The sequence below is a fragment of the Xiphias gladius genome, chromosome 1 (assembly GCF_016859285.1).
Source record: "Xiphias gladius isolate SHS-SW01 ecotype Sanya breed wild chromosome 1, ASM1685928v1, whole genome shotgun sequence".
Lineage (NCBI taxonomy): Eukaryota > Metazoa > Chordata > Actinopteri > Istiophoriformes > Xiphiidae > Xiphias > Xiphias gladius.
Genome location: NC_053400.1, coordinates 12,507,187 through 12,533,985, shown reverse-complemented (window position 1 = coordinate 12,533,985; position 26,799 = coordinate 12,507,187). Strand labels below are relative to the sequence as shown.

Below are 26,799 nucleotides of genomic sequence, written 5' to 3'. Positions count from 1 at the left end.
TTCACAAACACCTACAGGACTAATGTACTTGTTCTGGACTTGCCCCATAGGTGGCATTTTGGTCATGGATGCTCTGGTGTTGTGACTGTTTTTCTCATGCATAATTAATAGAAGCTACAATAGCTAGCACACTTTTGCTGGTCATAGATTTATATCAAATATATCAGTTAAGTGTTCTCTTTTATGTTTGATTTACCAGTCACTCACGGTTAAGTTGTAATAAAAATTTAACAATCCTAAAAAGTGTGTTTGGCATAAGAGGTTTATGGATTGAGTCTCGCATCCTTCCTAAAGGTGTGGCAAAGCATGTGGGCGATGCTCTCAAAGAGCACTGTTCCAGATCATCAAAGAAAATTTGCACTATTGGGATCGCACCCTGGGGAGTCATTGAAAACAGGAACGATCTCATCGGCAGAGACGTGAGACACAACTCTTACTAATTTCTGATTGTACTCCTCTGTAATTGAATCTCTAGAAATTTTCCTTAGGTGCAAAAGTCATAATTTTTACCGCTTCCCCATTTCCACACCACAGATTATCGCTCCGTATCAGACATTACTGAACCCTCTCAGCAAACTAAATGTTCTCAACAATCTGCATTCCCATTTCCTCCTGGTGGACGATGGGACGATGGGCAAGTACGGCGCTGAGGTCAAACTGCGGCGGGACCTGGAGAAGCACATCAACCTCCAAAGAATACATGCACGTAAGCAAACCAGCAAGAAAAGGTTTTCTCTTTATATAACCGTTTCTATTCCTTGGATTCCAGAGAAGGAAGAGATTATATGGGGATCTCTTTAGATTTCCAAAAGAAGGTCGGAGATCTTCTTCTGACATAATGCAGTGCCACTGTTTGTGTGTCTCAGAAAGACAAAAAAATTGAGGTCTGTCCATTGTCTCACTGATTAAATTACTGACCATCAACGGAAATCCATAATATAATATAAAAACATTTGCCAATATGAGTTTATATTAGAATTATTTAACTCCCAAATATGTGTCCCTGCTTCAACTTTGAGCTAGTAGAATCTTCTGACAAAAACAAAAACAAAAACTGTCTTAAACTCTGTGTTGTGCTGTTCAGATAACCTTAGTGTTGTTAGATGTTGTCAGATGCAGCTAGGATGTTTAAGACTTCACAATCTTAAATTTCTGAAACTCATACAATTCCTTAAAATGTTAAACCAATTTTGAAATACTCACATATTTTATAAGAAATCCAAATTAAAATTTTGTGACGGCATTTCACCAGTAAAGTCTAATGTGATAGATTTTAGGTTGTGTTGTACAGTTCACATAAATAGATATACGTATACCGGCACACACCCTTCAGATAAAGCTTAACCATAAGATGTAATCATTATAAGGGTTAGTTTTTCGTTGCCTGGTGGGAACTAGATAACTCAGGATAACGATGAGCTTGAGGCAGGCCCTTTGTCTTCTTTCTTGTAGGTATTGGTCAGGGTGTTCCTGTTGTGGCCTTGATCTTTGAGGGGGGTCCCAACGTGATCCTGACTGTGCTGGAGTACCTCCAGGAGAGCCCTCCTGTCCCAGTGGTGGTGTGTGAGGGGACCGGCCGTGCTGCTGACATATTGGCCTACGTCCACAAGCAGACCGAGGAGGGAGGGTAGGACAAATACACGCACGAACACAGAGGATCGGGGTGGGTCTGGGAAAGCAAATGAGGGCTGTGGTTGGTGTGCCAAAGCCAAATCTTTCCAAATACTGTTTGTGTTGGTATTTTTCTTTTTATCACAAATGAAATAATAGACAGATGATATAAAAGGAGGGAATGAATGAAGAAACAGTAATAGTTTCCTTCAGAGAACTGAAGAAAATTGAGTAATGTCAAAGTTTCAGCAATTGTGTAATTAAATATTTAGGTGTGGCTAAAAATAGTGGTAAAAGTTAAAAGATTTTTCTTTTAAAATGGCAGTATAATGCTGTTGTTATTGAATCCTTAATTTGTTGTAGACAAGGATTTATTTATTTATTTATTTTTTGGGTGACTCTGATCTGTTTCTGTCCCAAAAGGAGTTGAAAATAGTTGAACCTGTGACAGAGTTGCAGTTAAAAGTAATCTGCTGATAGGCTTAAACAACCACTAGAATCTGTCTTGTCAATCTAAATGTGTCCATGGAATTGAAATATGTCCTCATCCTATTGTAAAACCCCCTCAGCCAGCATAACTGCTGAATTTTGTTTGATTTTTAGTTTGATGATTTAGGACAGTGATCCAATATACAAATAGTGATCCAGTTTGACTAGTGGGAAAAAAACGTATGACCTTTTCTGTGTTACTGATATCTAAGAGGTATCTTTTTATGAGCTGACACGCACACAAAACATGATTAACCAATCCCAGCTAACTGACTGATGAGTATGAGCTGCGTCAGTTCCGTCAAACCAGGATTTTGCAGTCCAGCTGTTTGCATGTTCACACAAAAGAGGGAAGGATTTATTTGAACCAATCACAAGAAACATGCTCAGATTCAGAGCACCAGTTTTAAGACAATAAGGTTTATCCTGTCCTTTAAAGGTTAGTTAACAGGGAAAGGGAGATGGAATATGATAGTAATCAACAGAAATAGTACCGAAATGACATAATTGAATAAAAAGAGTATTTATTACTCTGTGAGTGATAGTAGGGCTACAGAATATTAACATGCTGCTGAAGCACATTATGTATATTGTAGGATAAGAACATGCAGCATGAAAACTAACTTTTATGTGCTTCCGTCCAAAAGGACGTTACAGTATATTAAAATGAATATAAGCAGCATATGAGAAAGTACTTGTACTGCATACATGAGAGTCTGGGTGCAGTCTATTTCACTCATCTTTTAATCCTATTAAAAACGTTCAGTATATCTTATTAACATCTTCTGAAAATCCTCTTAAAATCTTTTAGTAGGAACAATGTCATTTTTTTCCTAAGAGTTGAGAGTTTTGGAAATTTTACACTGTACATCTGGATCTGGTAGCCAAAAGTACTGCAAAAAATACCGCAAAATGAGCAACCGTCCTTAAACAAAATCTGAGGTTTATCCCGCAGGGAGTTCACAGTATAGTGCAGTATCACTAATCTTCCTTCATGTGGCTGGTGAAAGGTCAAACTGCTATATTTGCAAACTTTTAAATCTAAATTTAATTTAAAATTTCAACTCAGCACTCAGTTTAACCTCACACAGTTTGATGACATAGTTTGCCATGGGTGGCCTAATATTAATGTGCTTTCTAAAAAATCAAAGCACTTCATCAACTATGGAGCACAGAACTTAGATGACATTCTGATAAATGTATCTTTTGATCATTGTGTTGTTTTTCTTTACTAGTTACTTTGTGGTTATCACTTTATTTCTCGATTTAAAGGGCTGTAATGCTCTTACCAGACAAACTTCTGAGTAATCAGCGAGGAATTTAGTGTGTTTCTGAAAGATTTTTAGACAGGACACACACTGGGATTAAACCTATAAAGCATTGTATAGCAGTGTGTGTTTGAGCAGTGTGACTCTAACCATGTTATGTTGTAATTCTTCTACAGTCGTCTTCCCGATGGAGTGGAGACTGACATCATCGCAACCATCAAGAAAACCTTCAACTTCAGCCAGAGTGATGCCATCCATCTCTTTCAGACTCTGATGGAGTGCATGAAGAGCAAAGAGCTGGTAAATCCCTGCTCATTCACAAATCACCAATCTTTTTTTCATTCATTTTATTTATTACCATTTCACTGACAGCGGGTGTCGCAGCAACATAAACTTGCACACATTGATAATTTAATGAAATCCCTGACAACCAAACACAAGAGTTTTATGAGAAGTGAGAGAAAATGGAGCGGCTTTGAACTAAATGAAGCAATTTAAACGTTGCCACAGAGGCAACTTCACTGACACATCACTCTCATCAGCTGTTGGTCCCACTGTTAGTTTTCATAAATTGATGTATCGCATGTCACAAACTCTTCAAACATTTGGATAATGTCTGTGGGAACATGACAATAAGTGCTATCTTGTTTCTTGGAAAAATAGATCACTGTGTTTCACATCAGCTCCGAGGAGCATCAGGACATTGATGTAGCCATTCTGAGGGCTTTACTCCAAGGTTAGTAAAAGTCACATAGTTGATTCAGTCTGTTCATGTGCTGAAGTTATTGGCACTGGGAGATTAAGATTTCAAGACTTTATGTTTTCATTCTGATACAGATATGCTTTGAGAACAGAGCTCCCCCTCTGTGTGCCCTCCTCTTTCTGTTCCTATGGAGATCATGTTGCTCACATTCACAGGGCCTCCTTATTCCAAAATGATCAGTCACTGAGCTCTCAGTCTTATCCCTCCTTCTGTCTGCAGTCTGTTATGGAAAAAGTTGGACATTCACCTGAGCAATTCTTACTTTGTTTCTATTATGCTTTAGAGGGTCTGTTTCGTATGTTTTGTGTGAATGCTGTTTGAATAAAGGGAAGAATAATACCCTCTTCACGTTTTTGTTTTTTAACTAATTAGCTTGCATTTGAACACAGACATTTCAACTATGGAACAAATGTTTCACCTGTAAGACGGGTGTTGCACTGCAGAGCCACTTTTTCACCCTCATTCCAGTTAATTTAGACAAAAGCCGGGAATTTGTAAGTGACTGCAGCTGATCGATAGTCTGGACAGACAGGTTCAGACACTGAAAAGACAAACTGAGGACTATGACTGAAATGCCCTATCAGGCTAATATTTGTCGGCCTAAGGCGCATCCTGGTGAAACAGTAACTCCTCATCAAAAGGACCCTGTGGTACAAAGCTCTCAAGCCTTCTAAAGAAAACTGAGTGCTGCTCAGAGATTTTTCCATTCTTTACTATGATACAATTCATTTAGCACATTGGATATAAAATGGGGAAATTTTAAGGATCACTGGAAATGGCATCCTTATGTTAAAAGCTGAACATATTGTAGAGTATATCCTCTTTTTCAATTATGGATTTTTAAGCAAACGGCTTTGCCTGAAAACTCAGCTTATTTGGTGAAAGCACTCAATTGATTTCCAATGAAATTGCCATTGAGATTCTTATTTGACATCCACACAATCAATTCTGTGTAAGGTGAATATGATCATATGATTCAAATGGATCCTAGAGGACAATAAGGCAGATTACCACGGAAGAGAGCAGTAGACTGAACAGGGATTTACTTTGTAGTCTAATCTGCTCTGTTGCTCTGTGTTAGTGTGTAATTGACTGTATTACTGCCCCGGCCCCGCTTTACTAACCCCCCTCTAATCCTGCTAGCTGGCTAACAGGAAATACACGGTTAATAAGGCTTTACTTGCCTGAGAATTAATGTGTGTGTTTACACATGGCTGTACCTGTGTATTTCAGGCACAAACGCGTCTGCATTCGATCAGCTGGTCCTGACTCTGGCCTGGGACCGTGTAGACATTGCCAAGAATCATGTGTTCGTGTACGGACAGCAGCTCTTGGTACGTTTGCTTGTGTGTATATGTGTGTGTTTTTGTGCGTGCGTGCCTGCTTGTCAGCCACAGCTTTCAGGGATGTTTGCTTTGCTCAGCTTTAGCTCCAAACCTTTGAACTTGCCCAAAATGAACCCCAGAGTCTCTGTTGACCACAATCTTCAGTCTGAGGAGCCAAGGGACTGGACTCAGGCTGGCTGCCATGAACTGCTTGTCTTGACTGTAACATGAACCCTATTACAGTTGTCTTCATAAGCTCTACTCAGTGCTTATGTTTATTTTTAAGCTTGAGGACTCCTGGCTCTTGTGTGAATGGGGGTATTGATGATAATTATTATTTTTTGTTTGGTTGGTTGTTTTTGTTTTCAATTTTTGGTTATTTTTTGTTTTTTTTGGGAGGGGAGGTTGTAATTTGGCCATGTTTTTAGTCCTCTCCTTCATTGTGTTTGTTTTATAAATAATGATTTGCTATGAAAATATGCTTCCTAGCAGCATGTTTATCTTTGTGTATAGGTGAGCTCTCTGGAGCAAGCCATGCTGGATGCGCTCGTGATGGACAGGGTGGATTTTGTCAAGTTGCTCATAGAAAACGGTGTGAGCATGCACCGTTTCCTGACAATCAGTCGGCTGGAGGAGCTCTACAACACGGTAACATTATGAAACATGGACCAACCACTGAATAAAATATACATATGTACATTTGTTTTTGCATGTTGTAAAGCTTTTTGTGTCTTTTCTCTATTTAGAAACAACCTCCCAACAACCCAACGCTCCTCCACCTGGTTAGAGATGTTAAACAGGTAGTCAGCCCGCTTCATATAATTTTACCTGTTGATGTCAAATGGAGTCTTTTCACTCTCATTCATTACTTTTTTTTTTTTCCCTTCTGTGCCCTCTTATAGAGTCATCTGCCACCAAACTATAAAATCACTTTGATTGACGTGGGCCTGGTTATTGAGTACCTGATGGGCGGGACTTACAGGTGCAACTATACCAGGAAACGTTTCCGAATAATTTACAACAATCTCCATGGCAACAATAGGGTGAGTTTGAACTGCTACAATTACTTTGTCTGTATTTTAAGTTTATTTAAAGTGGTGAAATGATCTGGAGATAAAACCTGACGTCATGAGGATTTAGTTTAAAACTAAATACATTAACATTTCGTGCATTGTACCAATGACTTTAGGCCTTTAAATTTATTGTGAAGTGTAATAAAAGTTAGTAGAAGACAATCACCGAATCTGAAGATATTTCCCTGTCGTGCACAGAGATCGGGGCGCCACACAGCAGGTCCTGGTTCTCATTTGAGGAAAAGTCATGAGACTTTCAGCATGCAGGCTGACAAGAAGGAGAAGACAAGGCACAACCACTTCATCAAGACTGCACAGCCTTACAAACCAAAGGTAAACTCCCGCTGTTCACCAAAAAGATCACGGTTTCCTTTAGACTGGAGCATCCCACATGTCTAAACATAAAAAGATATCCAGAGATTTAAAAAAAAAAAAAAAAAAAAATCTGTCCTTGCATCTAGAGAGTCACTGTTAATGGGGGGAAATAATGTCTGTCGGCTTCTACCCCTCTTGCTGTTCCTTCCCTATCCTACTAGCTTGAGTCATCCACGGAGCAGAACAAAAAGAGGAGCAAAGAAGAGATTGTGGACATAGATGACCCAGAGACACGGAGGTTTCCCTACCCTTTCAATGAGCTCCTGGTGTGGGCTGTGTTGATGAAGAGGCAGAAAATGTCACTGTTCTTCTGGCAGCACGGCGAGGAGAACATGGCAAAGGCACTCGTGGCCTGTAAACTCTGCCGGTCAATGGGCTACGAGGCCAAGAAGAGCGACGTGGTGGACGACACATCAGAGGAGCTCAAGGAATATTCAAAGTAATTTTTTCTGTGGTTTTGATACATGCCATATAGCTATAAAACCTGTCAGATTTCTTTCAGAAAGCAAAGACAAGCCTCGCTGGTTGTGCTGATGTTTTTCAGTGAGTTTGGGACGTTAGCAGTGGACCTGCTGGAGCAGTCGTTCAGGCAGGATGAGACCATGGCCATGAAGCTGCTGACCTATGAGCTGAAGAACTGGAGCAATTCCACCTGTTTGAAGTTGGCTGTCTCCTCCCACCTACGGCCCTTTGTGGCTCATACCTGCACCCAGATGCTGCTGTCAGACATGTGGATGGGACGGCTGAACATGCGCAAGAACTCCTGGTACAAGGTTCATGTTCCATTTAGATTTTATTTTTGGTGACAAGCAAAAAGCTGGGGTAATCTTAGTGCTGGAATCAGTGCTTTGCCTCCAGTTTTCAGTGCCTACTGAGGTTCCACAGTGCAAAATCTTGGGCTAGGTAAAGCTTAATATCTGCAATAAACATTTTGTAATGGTTGAGTATATGTGTTTGGCAGGAGGTGCTCTGTTCCTGGGGCTTACACAAAGGTTTGCTTCCATATCTAATGGCAATCTCAGTCCAAGTACTTTTGAAATTTTAAAGTGCCGCTTAGTTGAATTATTCATGATGATACAGGGAATAATCAGTTTATATTAAGAGAAATCAAGTTTATCTGAGATGACATGCTGCAAAAACAAACAAAAAAAAAAACAGCTTTTGGATTTTATTTGTGTCACAAGTGAAACTGAAACTATTTGTGAATAAAATGAGAGTAAAGGTAAAATATATTGAGTATCTATGCTGCTAAAAAGAACTATTATTCTTAGATGTCTTCTATGTTGGTTCTTGGTGGGTTGTGTTTTTTAAGTTTCTTATTGGGAGTCGGGTATTCGCACTGAATGAATGTACTGTAATTTCATATTTGTTAGTTTTGCGTGACCAGTAATATCAGAGGAATTAATGTCTTTGCATCAGTGTGGGAACATTTTCAGCAGGGCTGGACTTGAGAGTAGTCATAATTTGGTACTACCAAAGCAAAAATATTTAAATGAAAACTTGCCAAATTAGGGCCGCACACTGAACGTGTGCTGTTATCAAAATAGATGTTATGGGAATTTTTCTGGTTAGATTTGGGCATATGCAATAAAACACATGGGATTCATTAGCGTATATAAATCAAAGCACTCTCTTGACAAATATAGCAACATTCACCCACATGAGTGTGTGTGTGTGTGTGTGTGTGTGTGTGTGTGTGTGTGTGTGTGTAGGTGATTCTGAGTATCTTGGTGCCCCCTACCATCCTACTGTTGGAGTACAAATCCAAGGCTGAGATGGCTCACATCCCTCAGACTCAGGACGACCACCAGATTACCATGGAAGACAGCGAAAACAACTTTCAGAACATACAGGAGGACATCCAAATGGTTAGATTTACTCAGTCCCTCTGTTCCTTTATTTCTAAACTGTAATCTTTTTTTATTTGCTTCAACCACTCTTATTCTTAAACTTGAAAAATACATTTTCTACATATACTACCTTCAAAGCAGCCTGGAAATCCAACAGCGTAATAAATCCTTGAAAACTTATATAAATTCATCAGTCTTAAAAACATGATCAAACTGTCCATTTATTATAGTTTAATTACTGTGAAATGGCTAATGAGCTGGTTTCTCTACTATGAAATAAAAGAGTAGGAAGACAGATGTTTGCATAAACATTTTGCTGATGAGTACTTTTGGCCTTCAATTTCATTTATGTGTTTCTTTTTTCTCTGTCATTTATTTGCTTACTTTTTTCCACTCACATTCTCCTCTTTACTCTGCTTTCTCTTGGTCTCTTTCTCTTTGTCTCTCCACATTGTGGCCTGCTGTTGTCTAATTTTGGCCTTTTTAACCTCTTGCAGAATGTGTTCAAAGAGGCCAGATCCCACGATCATGTGGAGGCGAAAAATGACATGGAGACACACATTCGCTCCAGGAAACTTCCCTTAACCAGAAAAATTTATGCCTTCTACCATGCTCCCATTGTCAAGTTCTGGTCCAATACGGTATGGAGATTACAGAAGAGGACACACACATACACTCATCTATTCATCCATCCATCCAACTATTCATTTTCTGTCGGTTTATCTGTGTAAAAGAGAGGATGTTTATACCCAGGATTAGTAGCCTGACACGAGATCTTCTCAGGAGCCAACCTGCAGAGAATAAAGATTTCGTTGGATCATTAGTTAGACATGTAGCTATAGGTGAAAACAGAGCTTTGCTTAATGGCTTACAGTTTTCTCCACCAGCATGGTCCACAAAACCTGCTTTCGTGCAACCATGGCAACTGATCAGTGATCGGTCCAACCTTTTACCTTACCTTCACTTGCAAATAAGGCCCTCAGATGTTCAGATACCACCCTAATGTCACTGAACCAGACTGTGTGGCTGTCCATGAATAACACAAACAGGAGAGGGGACAAGGTGCAGCCTTATCAGACACCCACGCAGAATGTGGCTAGATACTAACAACAGAAAGAAACACTCTATATTACCACTGACCAGCTCACACAGTGGACAGATATTCTCACAGCACCGCCTTCAGGAAAGCTCAGGGAACACCATCATACAATATTTCCCAATCCACAACATACATCAAGTAATGATGCCTCAATTACTTGAGATGTATTTGTTCTGGTTTGTGGGTAGAACCTGAATTTTCCCTACAGAATCCTGTGCTCAGTAGTCAGTTATGGTCTCCTTTCTAGCACCTTGGCATAGGCTATGTTTATTTATATATACAAGCCTGAGGCTGGTTCTCAGGAGCCTGGGAGCCGTCATTCAGGGTTTTATTTGCTGCCCTGGAAAGTGCTGTTTTTCAGGCTGTTGAAGACTGAGAGGTGCTGATAACATCACTGAAACTACTAGTCTATGTAATATAGCCTCTGCCTAAGCTTATCTACATCTGCTGTACCTGCTTCCATCCCGATTTCAAGACATCAATGCCGAACTGCAGAAATGACTCATCCATCAGACGGGGGTGTTAATGGCTGATTTTCCAACAGTTCACACCTTGCATGTCAGGGTTCAGCAATTTTTTTTAATGGTTGATCTAATCCAAGTTGTACTAACCTGCCTATATGGACATTTTGAAGCTTTCCCACAGTCTAAGTGTGGTTGGCTTGCTCTTTAAACAAAATGGAACTCGTGTACAAACTTCAATAGGGAGTTCATGTGCTCTGGTTGACAGTCATACTGTGTGTTGCTTTTACTTGTTTCTATATAGGAAAATATAAAAATGCAAAAGTTTTCATTTAAACTAAGATGCTCTAAAGATCTCTCAGACCTTATTTAACAGTTTAAGTGCCCACCAATTCAATTCAATTTTATTTATATAGCGCCAAATCATAAGAGGTTATCTCAGGGCACTTTTCATGTAGAGCAGGTCTAGACCATAGTCTTTATAACATCACAAAGTGAACAAAGCTAATGAATCACATTACTTACTGTATAATGTCTTAATTAACTTTATTTGAATTTATGTGGTTTATGTTTAAAAATCATTTGTGTAAATAGCTACTTAATGACTAAATAAAAGAACAAGAACCTGAGCCATGCCAGTGGCTCTATGAGGCTGTGCTGTCACAGCAGTGGTGTGAGCTAAATGCTAACATTGGCATGCTAACATGCTCACAATGACAATGCTAGCACGTTGATGTTAAGCAGGTACAATGTTTACTATCTTATTTTAGCATACTAGCATTTGCTAATTAGCACAAAACACAAAGTACAACTGAGGCTGACGGGAATGTCATCAGTTTTGCAGGTATTTGGTCATGAACCAAGGAGAAATTGAAATTTTGACCTTATGGTGCTAGATGAAAATTTATGAGATCACAAAAGTCATCACAGTTTATCCTGAGGGGTCATGAATATGTATACCAAATGTAACCTGAGAATCATAAATGGCTGTGCAAATACTTGTACCAATCCATTTAGTAGATATTGAGATGGTTGACAGGAAAAGTGAACTCTCTTGTTTTCCCTGCTGGGGGAACAAGAGGAAAAGTTAAGGGGTCACCGAAGTCATTAGGGTTCATCCTATTCACATATCGTCACACCAGCATCTGTATCAAAAGTCGTTGCAATCAATCTAATATTTGTGAAGATATTTCACTAAAAGCGAAATATTAACCCGCTGGTGGCACTAAATGTAAAGTCAGGGGATGACCAACGTCAGTAGGATTCATCTTCTGGGGAACATGAATGTCTGTACAAAATTTGATGGCAGTCCATGCAATAGCAATAGACTAATGTTTCTGATGTTGGCTAGTAGGACGCCTGCATTTTAAAGCTGCAATACTTGATTTTTGGCCATGAGGGGGCAGTAGAACTACTAAGCAGGCTGACAAACACTCCTGACATCACCTTTTATAGTAGAAGCTGTTATGACTAGCCCGAACTGTACCATACAGCAAATTTTCCGTAAAATCTAACAACAATCAAAAGGCCCAAAAGCCTGTAGCGGTGCAAAGGCGGTGATGATTCTCTATAGGTCCATCACTATTAGCAACCAATTTAACATTAAACTCAGTCAATTAATTCAGTGTTTCTATAAAAATACTGATAAATGTGGCTTGAAATTCACATCATCATTTCTTATATAATCCCCTGAACCTCCCTACTCCTCCCTTTTGGCAGCAGACTTTGTTGGGAATTGTGAACTTCACTTGAGACGGAGAGGATTTTCTCTCTCTTACACAAACCTTATCCGCACAGCTAACCCCCAGTCGAGCTCTGAGGGCTCATCTGCTCCTGACTGAAAAGTGCCATGATGAGGTTCAGCCCCTTCAGAGGGCCTCATCTGACCTCGTCTCAAAATATTTCAGAGAGAGGAAGCTCCTTCCTGGAACTGTCTGAATTTAGAGGCTCTTTGTCAGCACATTTCAGTTATCATCTATATCCAACACATCTTGCATACATTAAATCGACATTGCCCACATTCGTGACACATGTAGTTGGAAAAATGACAGCATTCATTTTAAAAAAGAGTTTTCTTTAATGTTTTTGGATTTTTTTTTATGAATCGTCTTGTTGTTTCCCACTGTCAGCTCTTCTACCTGGGCTTCTTGATGTTTTACTCGTATGTGGTTCTGGTGAAAATGCCCGAATGGCCTTCTCCTCAGGAGTGGGTGGTCATCCTCTACATCTTCACCTCTGCCATTGAGAAAATTCGAGAGGTATGTGGAACAGTAGTGTTAAACTTTTTAAGACACATAAATGGTCGGCTCTTTGATTCAAAAATAATGAAGATAATAATTTCATTCATATGGCAGTGAGAGACCGACAGCAGCTTTTGATACCAGTTTCTCTCTGTAGTCCTGTCCTACAAATTAACTTCCCCAGAGACTGTGAACTGATTAATCTCCTTATCATTATTTCACCTCCTTCTCTTTTTTTTTTTTCCAGATGTTCATGTCTGAAGCAGGCAAAATAAGCCAAAAGATAAAGGTGTGGTTCAGTGACTATTTTAATGTGTCGGACTTTCTGGCCATTGTGATCTTCTTTATCGGCTTTGGCTTGAGGTTGGCCGGAGGCGAAGCCTTCGTCCCTGGCAGGACAGTTTATTGTCTTAATATCATCTTCTGGTATGTGCGACTCCTCGATATCCTGGCTGTCAACCAGCAAGCTGGGCCGTATGTCACGATGATTGCTAAAATGGTGAGTTCTTTGTTATTTGAATGCACATTTGAGTTACCAATTACAGTTAACATTTTGTAGTGGAACTTCTCAATGATGCCAAGGGTCAGATTTAGCTTACATGCATAGCACTTGTTATCTATTTGTGAGTAATGTCTGTTTTACCAACTGTGCAGTCAGTGACTAGGACTGCTTTCTAGGAATATTCTGCAAAAGACGTGCAGAGTACCTCTCAGGTGAAGCCAAATTGTGCCTCCAGGCTAGGGAGCCTGTCAGATATTATTATTGTGTGTCTGAAACAAGACATAGCAAGCTTAGTAAGTCTGGACCCAAGTTTCATGTTTTAGCCCTGAACGTGCAAACGGTAATACTCTAACAATCTGTTCAAATTTTAAGCACAAAACTGCTTACTAGAAGTCACCTCACTGTGTGATGTAAAGTAAGCAGACATGAGCATGATGCTCACATATTCACATAACACGGGAAATAATTGGATTGAAAATCTCCTTTTATAATGATTAGTCATTTACTGTCCATTCCTCTACAACAGATTAGGTAGAAAGAGGAGATGCAGTGATACAGGAATTATATTTTTTATTTTATTTTTTTTCTATACTACTTTGTTAACGTAACCAAAGTGAAATTCTAATTCATCAAAACAACTTCACAGTAAAAAATAATATCAAAATGTTTTGTGGCGATTATTTTATGGTACCTAAGGTGGTGCCACTATGGCAGACAAATCTGGTTGCTTGCCTCCAATTGTTTTGTAACCCGTTTTGTAGTCTGAACATACTGTAAGAGTTGTTGCTACGTTTTTGTGCATTCATAAATTTGTCATTCATGTTTTATTTAATCATTTTTGAGGATTCACATTCAGCAACATACAGCATTATCCATCTCTACATGCTATAACCAGCTATTGTGACATACTATATTATCCTGAGCAGCCCCATCACTTTAAGAACAAACTTTTCACCATAGACAGTGTGTTTTGTTAAATGTATAATACTTAAAATGATAGCTAACAGAATACTTGATTGAATGATGTTAAAATTGGCTGTGAAGTTGGTTGATTTTTCATTTATTTAATTCGACGTTTTGTGAAAATGGAAAAAGAAGCTTAGCTTAGACTAGCTAAACTGGAAGCACAAGGAAATATAGCTGACTCTGTCTGAAACTAAAAAAAATCTGCCTAACCGCACCTCTAAATTTTACCTTACTTTTTTATGAAGTTTATTAATATCACTATTAACATGTTACATTGCGTTTGTTTACACATTAAAACACAATGTAAGCCCCTGTAAAACCACTACTTGCTATTTTTTACATGTGGGAATATTTTTTGGCTGGCCCGTTGACTTCCTGAAGCCTAATTAGTGAGCGTAGAAATGCTGCAAGGTGGATTTTCTTTTATCTCTGGACAGAACCAGGCCAGCTTTTTTCCCAGTTTTCAGTTTTAATGCTGAGCTAAGATAACAGGCTGCAGTTCTCAGCAAAAAAAAGCGAATAAACATATTTCCCTAAAGAAACTCTCTGGTTCATACTTTATAAATCAAATATTATTTCAAGTAGTCATAATACCACCAGTCATATGTTTCATTCAGTATGTGTGACGTCTCTTGCAGGTGGCCAACATGTTTTATATTGTGGTAATTATGGCTATAGTCCTGCTGAGCTATGGCGTCCCCAGGAAAGCCATTCTGTACCCACACGAGGAGCCCAGCTGGAAGCTGGCCAAAGATGTGGTCTTCCAACCGTACTGGATGATGTACGGGGAAGTGTATGCCTATGAAATCGATGGTAAGGACGATGAGGATGGTAAGGGAGATTATGAGGGTAAGGACCGTTTTATTCAAAGCTTCTCACCACAGCATGATAGCTGATTGTCACTCAAAACGAGCACTGGAAATCAAACCCACGACGACCTAATCATTGTTGCCCCTCACAGCCTCTTACACGCAACATGGTTCACGGGCAGAAGCAGCCAACCGGTGGGGTGGGGCGGGGCTCTTTGCTTCACCACAGCCTTGACTGCCTCGACTCAGCTGTAATGGGTCTGGATAAAAGGCAAAGATGAAGTGATCATCACTTGAGTCGGGCGCATTTGAAGCTCAGGTGGAACAAACACCTGAGTGTGCTCCATAACCCGAGTTGGCATCCTGACGTGTCACACACACTACTGAAATTTATCACGTGGTTTATCACTGGGATTGTGACTCTCTGCTAGAAGCAATGAATAGTTAGACATTAATTAGTGAGTACAAGCTTGTGAAAAGAAAAGAATCCAATGTTCAGGGATCTATGGGCTTCGGTTTTTTGAACAAACTTTTAAAATATTCCTCTGAAAGAATCAGTGTGTCTTGTCCATACTTAATTATGTTCCAAAAAGCAGCTAATTTCTTTTTTCTTCTCTTCAGTGTGTGCCAATAACAGTGAAAATTCAGTGAAGACCCTTTGTACGGCAGGAGTGTGGCTGACTCCTCTCCTACAAGCAGTCTACCTCTTTGTACAGTATATACTAATGGTCAACCTTCTCATTGCCTTCTTCAAGTAAGTGCACAACATTTCAGTGCCAAATCCAGCTGTCTTTACACAAAAATGCGGGTACTCATTACCCTCCCCATTGCCTAGCTCTGGGCTATGTGTTAAAACTAAATTAAATAGTACCAGCATTCTCCTCAGCATCATCCTGAGTGTCATTTCTGTACTCTGTTTTCCAGCAATGTTTATATACAGGTGAAGTCCATTTCTAATCTGGTGTGGAAGTACCAGCGTTACCACTTCATTATGGCCTACCATGAGAAGCCTGTGCTCCCCCCTCCCTTCATCCTCCTGTGCCATATCTACTCCCTCTTCTGTATGTGTAGAAAGAGGAAGAAGGAAAATACCTATGGGCCAAGTATGTCCACGCTACTGTCACTTTCTGCGACATGTAAATCGTTTGTCACTGACGATGACATGATGCCATTCAGATAGTGTACAGTGGCGTCCAAAAGTCTGAGACCACTTTCCCAAGAATAGGAAAGTGGTCTCAGACTTTTCAACAAACATTTTAAATGGAATATGTTTACGAAACAAAATTATTTAACAAAGGTTCTGCAACAATGACAAGCTTCTGCTTTCTCCTAGAGACATCCACTTCGGTGTGTCATACACTGTATTTTTACCTCCTATTTAATCCCCTTTTACTTTAGAGCTGTTTCTCACTGAGGAAGACCAAAAGAAGCTTCACGATTTTGAGGAGCAGTGTGTGGAGACATATTTTCATGAAAAGGATGATCAGTTTCACTCGGGGAGTGAGGAGCGCATACGTCTTACCTCAGAAAGGTTGGATTGTTGTTGTCCTTCACACAGACAAAGTGTAAAGCTTTCAGAATGTTCAAAAAGATGCAGTTTTGAATATGCAGTAATTATGATATTAAAACATTTCCTTAAATTACTAAAAATGAATGAGAAAAATTAGTCAATGAATATGCCATGCCAGAGCACTGATCATTTATTTCAGCGTACAAATTAGTCCTTTGTTTTCATTTTATCCATATTGTTTTAACATTTTTATATTTTCATTTAACGTTACATTAGCAGGTAACAAGAGCTGAGCTGTGGCTAAATGAAGGTACTGTTTGTCATTTTCAGAGTTGAGACCATGTGTTTGCAGCTGAGGGAGGTCGGGAACAAGGTCAACTTTATAAAACGCTCTTTGCACACACTGGACTCCCAAATCGGCCACCTGCAGGACCTTTCAGCTCTGACTGTGGACACACTGAAGACCCTCACTGCTCAGAGGGCATCGGAGGCCAGCAAGGTCCACAATCAGATCACCCGGGAGCTCAGCCTATCTAAGAATGTGGTCCCCAGCATCGCCCCTGTGGCAACAGACACCGGCCCCCACTCCAAATCATCCATGATAGGCAAACGCAGTGTGGGACCCTACTTTGGCTCCTCTTTCCCCCAGGCAGGAGTCGACATAGCAGATTCTCTTTTTGGGATTGGTGCAGGGGGAGGGGCTGGGACGGAAAGTATCCGGAGAATCTGGCCCAGCCCTGGAGCAGGACTGGGGCTGGACTCCAACCTGAACCCAGCATTGAGTCCAGAGAGGAGGGAGTTGTTTGGGCTTGGGCACCTTGCTGCAGAGGCTGGTTCCTCAGGCAGTGCTGGCTCCAGTGCCTTTGTCCATAATGCTATGGCCATTTCCCCTCCGGAGCTGCGTCTCCGAGGCCACTCTCTCACCCAGAGTAAGCTGACCCGTCCACAAGAGCCGGGCCTTTCCGACTCCCCATCCAGCCTGCCCAACGTACCCTCCCCCGGGGCTCACTTCCACATCAGCAGCACCCCATCCCAGCCCAGTGGCTCCAGCCACCCGGAGCTCCCTCTAGCTGGGGTTTACCAGCGGCCCCTCCAGCCAGACAGCACCACTGTAGAGTTTGGTGCATTTATAGGTAAGTATGAGAATGAGGGTGAATCTGGTGTTGATCAAAAGATAAAAGAGGAGGAGGAAAACTGTGTGTGTGTGTATCCTACTGTTGTAATTGTCTCAACTCCGGGCTCTGCTTGGCCTGCCCGCTTGCCTGCTTGCGCTAGGAAGACTGAGAACACAGAGGGGTTAGGAAGAGAGGGGGGGGGGAGTTGGGGATACGTGAACGAGGCGTTCTGCGACGACGAGGGCAGATCAGGCTCTCTGAGTAAACAGAGGGCAGACACTGAAGTCCCACTGGCTCCTGAAGCTGAATCACCACCGGGTCGCACCCATGGAAGTAGCGCCCCTGTTCTTGCCCCTGCTGTGGCACCCAGGAGACCCCACAGACGAAGGAGCAGCAAACAGTGTGAGTCGGGACCACCAGCATCCTGCTGTGAGAGTCAAAGTGGGTCAGAAGTCCCCCTTGACAAGAGGAGCACAGCAAGAAAGCCAAAAAAAATGAGAGGTTTGAGTTTCAGTCTGAAGTTTAGGGCTGCTTCTGCCGGGTGCTCGGGCCTGTCCATCTCCCAGATCGGGATCCCAGTAGACCTTTAGCTGGTGCCTTTTTCTTTTTTCTGTCTCTGCTCTGTCTTAACCTTTTTGTGGAACTTGTTTATTCTCTGTCCTGGGTGGTTCTGACATTTTCACATATGATGTGACTGAAGCAAGAATGATCAGATGTCTAGTTTTCAGCCAAGTGATTGATTAAGGGTGTGTTTGGCAGGTGGAGGTGCGGCAAGGAGTTCTTCATTAGAATCACATGTTTGAACTGTGATTATTTCACCATTGGGTGTTGGTCATGTAACCTGACCTGGAAATACGTTTGCTTGTCTTGTTCTTAATGCTACATGGTAACTCACACTGGGAGTAGCACAGTTTACAGTTGTTTTGATGGGATATTTTAATAAACTCACGATGCTAACATGAGTTACCTGGGATAAGTAAAAGTATTTTAATTATTTTGACAATGTGACAGATGGACAGGGCAGTTTAAATTGCCCTTATGTGGGCTGACAATATTTTCTTGGTTTCAGGACATAAAGACAGTTTCAACCTCGAGCACTCCACACCCAAAGAGACCTCCACCTCCAGCAGACCGCAAAGCCCCGCCACACAGACCAGATCGCAGGTGTGTGTTTACATCTATCACTGTGCAGACCCTTATTGACAGCCAGGATGTTTTTTTTAGGTGTGTGTGTTCAAAGTGTGTTGCCGTCATGTTTGCCTTTGTGAGAACACTTTGTAGCTCACTGATCAAACACTTGTTTTAAAGGTCCTACAAGTACATTTTTTTGATGTTCAACTAAAAACTTGAAAACAATCTCCTTGGTGAGGTGTGATGTCACATCCTTTCAGCGGTCGCTGTTGTTTGTCAGTTACAGTATAAATGTGTCACCTCTACATGAACCACAGGATACTAATTAGCAGGGGCGGTAAAACAAACTTTTAACAAACAACAACTCGGTGCAGGCTCCCTTTGCTAAAATGTGTGTCCAGTTGTTTATTATCCCAATAACTTCAGCCCTAGTGTCTGGCCTGCAGTGCAGCAGTTAAGTTTGTTTCTCACACATAAACACTCGGAAGGTTTTCCCTTTTCCCGACACTGTGACGCACTGCTCTGGTTGATTACTCAGTCTCCTCTGAAAATCAATTAAAACTTGATGGCGGCTTAAGTCCCCTCACTCATTAAATGATGTTTGAATTGGCACGCTTTGTTTCAGAAGTGGCAAGGTGCCTCCCCTAAAATGTTGCAGTGAGCCTCGAATCATGAAGTTGTGTGTGTTATGTTAGTTTGCCACATTTACAATATAGTCTGTTATAGCCATACTGTATGATTTAGCCTGATAAGATTGAACTTTGTGAAATTCACCATTAATCAGTGTGTCAGAACAATGTTTTTACCCTCTTGCACCTCTCTGTGCTTCTCTTTGTCTGTCTCTGTTTTAATGGCAGCAGGATCAGCCTGAAGGTCACGGTCATATCAGAGCTGTCAACTCCTATGCCGGCTTCACAGAGTTTGACAGAAACCCGGCTTTTCTCCATCCTGACCCCAGTAAGCTCACAAAGATCCCATCTCTTCTGCAAAATCTTCTTAAAGAAGTCTTGTTGTATATTTCGTTGCACTGCAGCCCTTAAATAACCACAATTATTGGTTGACCTTTTTATCTTATAAATGCTCAGTGTCCCTGGTGACACTTGGTGGTTGTTGATCATTCATTCTGTTTCTGTAGCACTAACAAAGAAGGACAAAAGCAGGGTGTCAGCTGAAGACATCCTCATCCATGATGACCCCAGGGCTGCAGTACTGGTAAGAAGTGTGGGTACATGTGTACTTTTCATGAGTACGAAGTTTAAAATAAATAAATAAATAAATGTATATTATATTATATTATATTATATTATATTATATTATATTGTATTGTATTGTATTGTATTGTATTGTATTGTATTGTATTGTATTGTATTGTATTATATTGTATTATATTTTATCTATATATATATAGATATAGACTCAACTTAATTACTTCCAGTTTCTGTCCTTGTTTAATGACTTTTTATGTCTCCACCAGGAAAAAGTTCAGGTCAAATCAGCCCAAGCTAGCAGCCTGTAAGTGTCCTCCCACTGGCCAACAAGTAGTGTAGACACATATATATACAGACCATAAAACCACTGCCTCTTGACTTTATAGGGACTCTTGTAGAAACAAATACAAGTCTGACCAGTTAATGTCTGCTTGTTTGTCTCACTTGTGTAAGTCAGTACACAGTTGACAGCATATCAGCATGTAAATGCATTACACAAGCTCCTATGTATTGCAGTTATCTAGCTTGATACTGTATGCATGTAATCTTTTGTGTTTTGTTTTTAAACAAATGGCTTACTTACTCTTACTTGCTCTCTTTCAGGCGAGCCCCTGGTGAAGATACTCTAAATGGTAAGAATGGTAGCTTCATTGTTGTTCCTCCATCTGAATGACTTAGTAGGGTCAGACTCGCTCTGTCTGGATCAGCTGGTCCAGCAACATTTACATGGACACTGTTACCAAAGTGACCTCTGGCCTGTTCCCTTTTTTTGCGTTCCTGTGTGTGCTGGCGTGTGTGATAATCCGTCCTGTAACAGGCATCCCCAAAATCATTTATTGCTCCCTTTAATATCCTTTTTCCAGTATCTCTTTGAGGTTTTACTGGAGAATAATGTTGGTTTGATTGTGATTTGACTTTGGCAACATCATTGGGTTATAGAGGACAATCTCAGTAATCTGAAAGGAGAACGTGTCACAGCACAGAATATTACAGAATTTATAGGAGGTATTATCTGAGACAAGGGAAATTTGATAGTGGTTGATTGAATATCTGGGGTAGTCAGGAAATATCAAATATGTTCAAAAGCCTGTGTTTGCAGACATTGCATTCGATGATAGTCTTGCAGTTAATATAGAAGGTCCAACTGTTTTGTAAATCATTTTGGAAAACCTCTAACTTATTTATGGAAGATCATAGAAAAGGGATTTTACAGAACAGTACATCAGGACCAGAGTGCTAAGCTTTACTGTGCTACTCTTCTTCTGTGGTTACAGCTGCAGTTTCTCTCTACATGCCACGACACCCCCACCTGGGAGCCAGAAAGGACTGTAAGTAACCCCCACTGACCGACTGAACCAAACAACCAAATGTCAGGGTTTTCAATACCTTCACTCTCAATTACAGCTGAACAGTTGGTCCATTAATTCATTAGTTGATCAGCAAAAAATTAATGTGCAACTATTTTGTTAATCTATTAATTTTCATTTTTTGTTTAGGCCATTTTTCAAGTAAAAATGTGAAATATTCACTTGTTCCAGCTTTTCAACCGTGAGAATTTGCCGCTTTTCTGTTTACTACCATTGTATAGTGAATACATTTTGTTTTTCGACTGTTGTTTGGAGGAAAAAAAGGCAATTTGAGGAAGGTCACCTTGGGCTGTAAGAAACTATTGATTGATTTTAAAAAAAAAAAAAAAAAAAAAAAGAGGAGAAAAAAAAAAAGCTGGGCAGATAAATCAGTAGTGAAAATGATCATTAGTTGCACCCTGCCCTCTATATTTTGCACCATATCATAACAGAAAAAACACTAAACTGATGACACTAATAGACGGGCCTGGTTGAATAATATTTGCATATTTAACAATGGTGTATTTTACTTGACTGCCAGATATGTATGGTTTTGTCACTTTTCCAAAATTATGTAAAGATCAGTTTTATATGCTGTTTATATCTATCCAGAAATCAAATGAAAATAAAAATCCATTTGCATAATTTTGTGCTATTTTTACCTAACCACAGAAATAACTGTTTCTCTGTCCGTTGTTGTGAAGTTGTACAGTGACATCTACTGTTAGGTGTTGGAACAGCTCAGGGTATTTTTGTTAAATTAATTTGCCCAAATGATTGTCCAGTGTTTACCACTGTCATGTTTATTAAATGACATGAACTAATTCTATACAAGGTTTTGTGGAAAGACGGCGCATGCCCCATAACTGCAACGTCCACGGTTAGAATCCAGCCCCGGCACCTTGTTGCCTGTCATATCCTTCTGTCTCTCCTCCTCAGTTTCCTGCCCTCTTCTTCACTGTCAGCTATTCAGTAAAGTCCAAAAATGCCTAAAACATAAGCTTTGTGGAAAGATTAACAGTCACTTTGTTTTCTCTATAGCTATTGGCTCACCTTTCAAGCCCATGGAAAGCTACCAGTACTCAGGTGAGACATGGATTGGTACACATGTATTCCAGGCTGGAGGCTGTGTTATCATGTTTTCATGTATTATTTTAGTTACTAAAAGAATGGATTTTTGTCATATTGAAATATTGCATCTGTTGTAGAGTTCCAGCTGTAGGTTGAAATGCTCAACATTTCAAAGAGGACGAAGAGCAATGCATAATCCTGTGTGTGTGTGTGTGTGTGTGTGTGTGTGTGTGTGTGTGTGTGTGTGTGTGTGTGTGTGTGTGTGTGTGTGTGTGTGTGTGTGTGTGTGTGTGTGTGTGTGTGTGTGTGTGTGTGTGTGTGTGTGTGTGTACACGTACATACATTTGCAACCTGTAGCTGTTGAGCGCAACAACTTGATGAGGCTGTCCCAGAGCATCCCTTTCACTCCTGTGCCCCCTAGAGGTAAGTCTGAATAACGGTGCATTCCCACACACGTCAGATCAGGTGAAAACACAGCAGACACCTCTGAGAGGCGACAGCAGGGGGTTGGAGAACAAGAAAGTTTGGAGCCAGATAAGAGATGTGGTATCTACATTGTTTTTGCCCTCCCATTCTTGCAGCTGTTTGCGTCAGTCGCGCTCAAGCTATTGATGAACAAAGTGTAGGTGTTGTGCCCCTCCCCCCCAAAAAAATTCAGGAACATCTCCTTGTTGAAGAGGAACTACCGCTTCAGTGGAAGTCAACAAAAGTGTTTTGTTTTTGTTTTTTTGTTTTTCTGTTATTGTTACTGTGACTGTTCTGACGTGTAAATGCAATCATGTGATCCATGCAGTTTCTAGCCATTTCATCCCAGTGGTGTTAGAAGGGGATTACTGTATATTTGCAACCAAAGCATCATACAATATATATATGTATGAAATGGTTAGCAACATGGCACTGGTTATTAGTATGACTATTATCCTAAAACTCCATTAAGCCATATTTTAACTATTATCATTCAGTCTGCCACTTAATTTAATTTCTTATAATTCAATGTGACTCCTGTAATGTAAAGTGGTACCAGTACTACAGCACTCATTAACTGACTTAATCAGTCTTGAAGAAAGTTAGACAACTCATGGAGTTTGAAGGCTCGCAACAGATGTTAAAGCTGTAAAATCTTAATTTTATGTCTTTTTAGGATGATTAACGATCTTTGCCATAGACCTTACATTTAAAAAAAAAAAAAACATTTAGATACTGCATTCTTTGTTTGGACAATGTAAAAGGGACAGGTATAACTCTGTATCTACGAATAAAAGGTTTTTTCTCTGCCTTTAGTATTAATATTGAATTAAATAACTTAAATATATATATATATATATATATAATATTATTTAAATGCAGCTAGCTTAACCATGAATTCCACCAGAGTCGGAGGCTGCAGCAACAGCAGGTACTAGTACTTTTAGCTAGGCTAGTTACCTTTTTAGCAGGACCGTTCTAGCTGGAGTTAGCCTAGTTGTTTAACTTATGATTCGATTTTTCTACTACCTCATTTATGTGGCAAACCAAACTCAGTTACTAAGATTGTTGGAGCATCAAAAAAGATTTTTCAATTACAAGAAACAGGAACAAATAGGGTAGTTTATCTTTGGCTTAGGCTAGCTAGCCTTAACTAGCTGGAGCTCAGTCTCTGCAGTTTGATTTTTAGTTCTGTTTTCTAGTTCTTAAATAAATTTGATATGCTGTCTTTTAAAACACCTTTTTATTGTATAATAATTTTATTTTGGTAAAATAGATGCAAAACAGATTCTGGTTTTAACTCAGTTTGGACTAAACTGCAATTTTGGCTTTGTAGGGCAGTATAGACAATAACCACAAACACAAATAACTGACAAAGGTAAATATTGAGGACAACTTACTTTAAAAAAAAAAATCATTTGCCATCAGCAAAAATATACATTGTGTAATCTAAAAGTTTCTAATTAACTAAAGTTGTTTTGCAATCAGCTGTCACACCAAGCCTGTATTAGCTGTTTCCTGACACCTCCACCTGCTCCCGAATGGCCGATTTAAAGTAGAACTGAGAGTTTGAAACAAGTAATAATGCCTCAGTCCTTTTTTGAAATCATCAGTCTGTATGGGTGAGTTTCACGGCTCTCACTAACGCACCCAGAGAAACTAGGACTCCGTGCCAATGTTCTGATCGACAGGTAGTAAACTCAGTTCTGACACATGAACGAAAACAAATCCCAAAAAAATCCTCTCAAAAGTAAACGGAAGGAAGTCAAATACCAAACATGCCAAATAGACTCAAATGTTGTTTTATTTTTTTCATCTTAAGACTTCATGGATCATTCCCAAAATATAAGTGAATATCAGAGCTACATTTGATGTCTCTGACAGAGGAGTCATGTTACTCTGTGTCTGCTGGATGGATAAGGAAATGAAAAGGGGAAATACTTCCGACGATCTTGATAAACAGTGTGTCATTGTTCTGTTGTTGGAGTCTTTCTGCATCCTAGTGGACAAAATCTGTAATGCAGCATTGTTTAGTTGACTGTTTCTGTTTTGAGACCACGAAGGAAAAGGAGGAGACATAGGCAGAGAAACATGATCAAAAATACAGGATTTGATATAAAGCCAGCAATGTAATGTTTAATTCATAACCCCCCCCACCCCAACTGTGTGCTCCTTCAGGGGAGCCGGTGACTGTGTACCGTCTGGAGGAGAGCTCCCCCAACACCATCAACAACAGCATGTCTTCCTGGGCCCAGCGGGGCCTCTGTGCCAAAATAGAGTTCCTCAGCAAGGAGGAAATGGGCGGAGGACTCAGACGGGCCCTCAAGGTTCTCTGTACTTGGTCAGAGTACGACATCCTGAAACCAGGACACCTGTATATAGTCAAGTCCTTCCTTCCCGAGGTGGTCCACACTTGGCAGAGCATCTACAAGGAGGACACTGTGCTGCACCTTTGTCTCAGGGTAGGGAGCTCGAATACACCATCCTGTCTCTTGCACTGTAACATTGGGCTTACATGAAAAATGAAAAACTTAGGAGTTTATTTTAGCAGCGAAAATCTAATTCAGTTTTGTTTATTTTAAAAAGCTTTTAATTTTTATTTGCTTCTAGTATAGTTCTAGTGTGTTTCTTGTAAACAGCCCTCACATCCACACTACTGTGTGTCGCACTACCTTATAAAAGTAGGATTCACACTACTCTAAGGGCCTAATATAACATCTACTTTAACCTTTTGTTACCTGTGTCCCCCCAGGAAATTCAGCAACAACGAGCTGCTCAGAAGCTGACATTTGCCTTCAACCAAGTCAGGCCGAAAACGATTCCTTACTCTCCGAGGTGAGCACGCATGTGTGAGGGTTTGCTGGATGCTGATGCACGAATCCATTCACATGCATATCTTTAAACAGTTGTCATGCTTTTCACACGTCTTTCATGTCTACTTTTGTATTTCCTTGTGTGATTAAGCAAAGTTTGCTTAGCTCATTGTAGTTTATATCTGCTGTCCAGATCGGCATTTGCGTACAGGCTGTACAGCAGGTGATCTTACACATCAGCAGTGGATTTTTTATTTATTTTATTTGTTTTTTAAAGTGTCCGTTTTCTTGTAGGCCAGTACCCTGAAATCCGAGTTCTCTGTTTTTTAAGGTTTCTGGAGGTGTTTCTGCTCTACTGTCACTCTGCCGGACAGTGGTTTGCAATAGAAGAGTGCATCACCGGGGAGTTCAGGAAGTTCAACAACAACAACGGTGATGAGATCGTCCCCACCAACCTCCTGGAGGAAACCATGCTGGCCTTCAGCCACTGGACCTATGAGTACACCCGCGGAGAGCTGCTGGTGCTCGACCTGCAGGGTAAAATCTCTCAACACACACTCAGGACATGCGATGGGACTCCTATACCAACACACTGAATCCTTTGAAATGCAATCGAGCTCAGTCATAGAAGTTTTTTTTGTTGTTGTTGCTGTTTGGAGATGAGTTGAACAGAGGGCTTGTTGCTTATGTAGTAATTGTGAAGTTCACATGTCGATTTAATTCATCAGTTTCCTGCTTGTGACAAAATGTGTTTAAATTAATGGCCTTTCTCCATTGACTTCCTGTGCACTTAGCAGGGTTGTGCTGAAGTATATTCTATGTAATGTCTTTGATATTGACGCTGGTTTATGCGTTGTGTACCTCTGCAGGTGTTGGGGAGATTCTGACAGATCCTTCGGTCATAAAGAGCGGTGAGAAGGGGTAAGCACGCTCTCTCCATTTCTCACGCGGTTCACTCACCTTTTAAATGTATTTATTTAGCTTCTCACAACTCAATATTGAGTACAATTTCAACTTTAACAGCTACCTTTTTAGGAGTAATTCTGCACTAAATTACTTCTATGTGACTGTGCAGATCTTATGATATGATATTTGGACCGGCCAACCTGGGGGATGATGCCATTAGGAACTTCCGAGCAAAACACCACTGCAACTCCTGCTGTCGGAAACTCAAGCTTCCTGGTGAGAGATATTTTACAGCCTCTGTTCAGTTACATTATTCCTGCAACTAAATTACTGTTTAACTGTGCTCAAATACAGTCCGTTCTCAAAATCTAGAAAACCCTTTTCTGTTTGTAGCTTTATATTA

At 40.3% G+C, this 26,799-nt stretch overlaps 1 protein-coding gene across 6 annotated transcripts in view; it reads left to right on the top strand.

Moving 5' to 3' along the window:
- Positions 1–26,799, top strand: part of trpm7 (transient receptor potential cation channel, subfamily M, member 7) — a 41,991-nt gene that overhangs the window by 14,034 nt on the left and 1,158 nt on the right. The window contains exons 6-39 of one of the 6 annotated variants that reach the window (XM_040130894.1): positions 295–419; positions 535–706; positions 1,453–1,627; positions 3,545–3,668; positions 4,032–4,104; positions 5,365–5,465; positions 5,970–6,104; positions 6,203–6,256; positions 6,359–6,499; positions 6,728–6,862; positions 7,066–7,343; positions 7,449–7,677; positions 8,617–8,772; positions 9,252–9,395; positions 12,444–12,572; positions 12,802–13,053; positions 14,661–14,835; positions 15,453–15,585; positions 15,756–15,934; positions 16,230–16,362; positions 16,672–17,474; positions 18,526–18,620; positions 19,445–19,544; positions 19,723–19,799; positions 20,062–20,099; positions 20,399–20,427; positions 21,070–21,123; positions 22,183–22,227; positions 22,570–22,635; positions 24,856–25,139; positions 25,430–25,512; positions 25,822–26,027; positions 26,360–26,411; positions 26,566–26,672. In XM_040130894.1, coding sequence (XP_039986828.1) covers positions 295–419; positions 535–706; positions 1,453–1,627; positions 3,545–3,668; positions 4,032–4,104; positions 5,365–5,465; positions 5,970–6,104; positions 6,203–6,256; positions 6,359–6,499; positions 6,728–6,862; positions 7,066–7,343; positions 7,449–7,677; positions 8,617–8,772; positions 9,252–9,395; positions 12,444–12,572; positions 12,802–13,053; positions 14,661–14,835; positions 15,453–15,585; positions 15,756–15,934; positions 16,230–16,362; positions 16,672–17,474; positions 18,526–18,620; positions 19,445–19,544; positions 19,723–19,799; positions 20,062–20,099; positions 20,399–20,427; positions 21,070–21,123; positions 22,183–22,227; positions 22,570–22,635; positions 24,856–25,139; positions 25,430–25,512; positions 25,822–26,027; positions 26,360–26,411; positions 26,566–26,672 — 5,082 coding nt within the window. Of the gene's footprint in view, positions 1–294; positions 420–534; positions 707–1,452; positions 1,628–3,544; positions 3,669–4,031; positions 4,105–4,205; positions 4,456–5,364; positions 5,466–5,969; positions 6,105–6,202; positions 6,257–6,358; positions 6,500–6,727; positions 6,863–7,065; positions 7,344–7,448; positions 7,678–8,616; positions 8,773–9,251; positions 9,396–12,443; positions 12,573–12,801; positions 13,054–14,660; positions 14,872–15,452; positions 15,586–15,755; positions 15,935–16,229; positions 16,363–16,671; positions 17,475–18,525; positions 18,621–19,444; positions 19,545–19,722; positions 19,800–20,061; positions 20,100–20,398; positions 20,428–21,069; positions 21,124–22,182; positions 22,228–22,569; positions 22,636–24,855; positions 25,140–25,429; positions 25,513–25,821; positions 26,028–26,359; positions 26,412–26,565; positions 26,673–26,799 lie in introns of those variants that run through there. The other 5 variants (XM_040130015.1, XM_040129231.1, XM_040131695.1 and 2 more) reach the window with 5 other exon arrangements.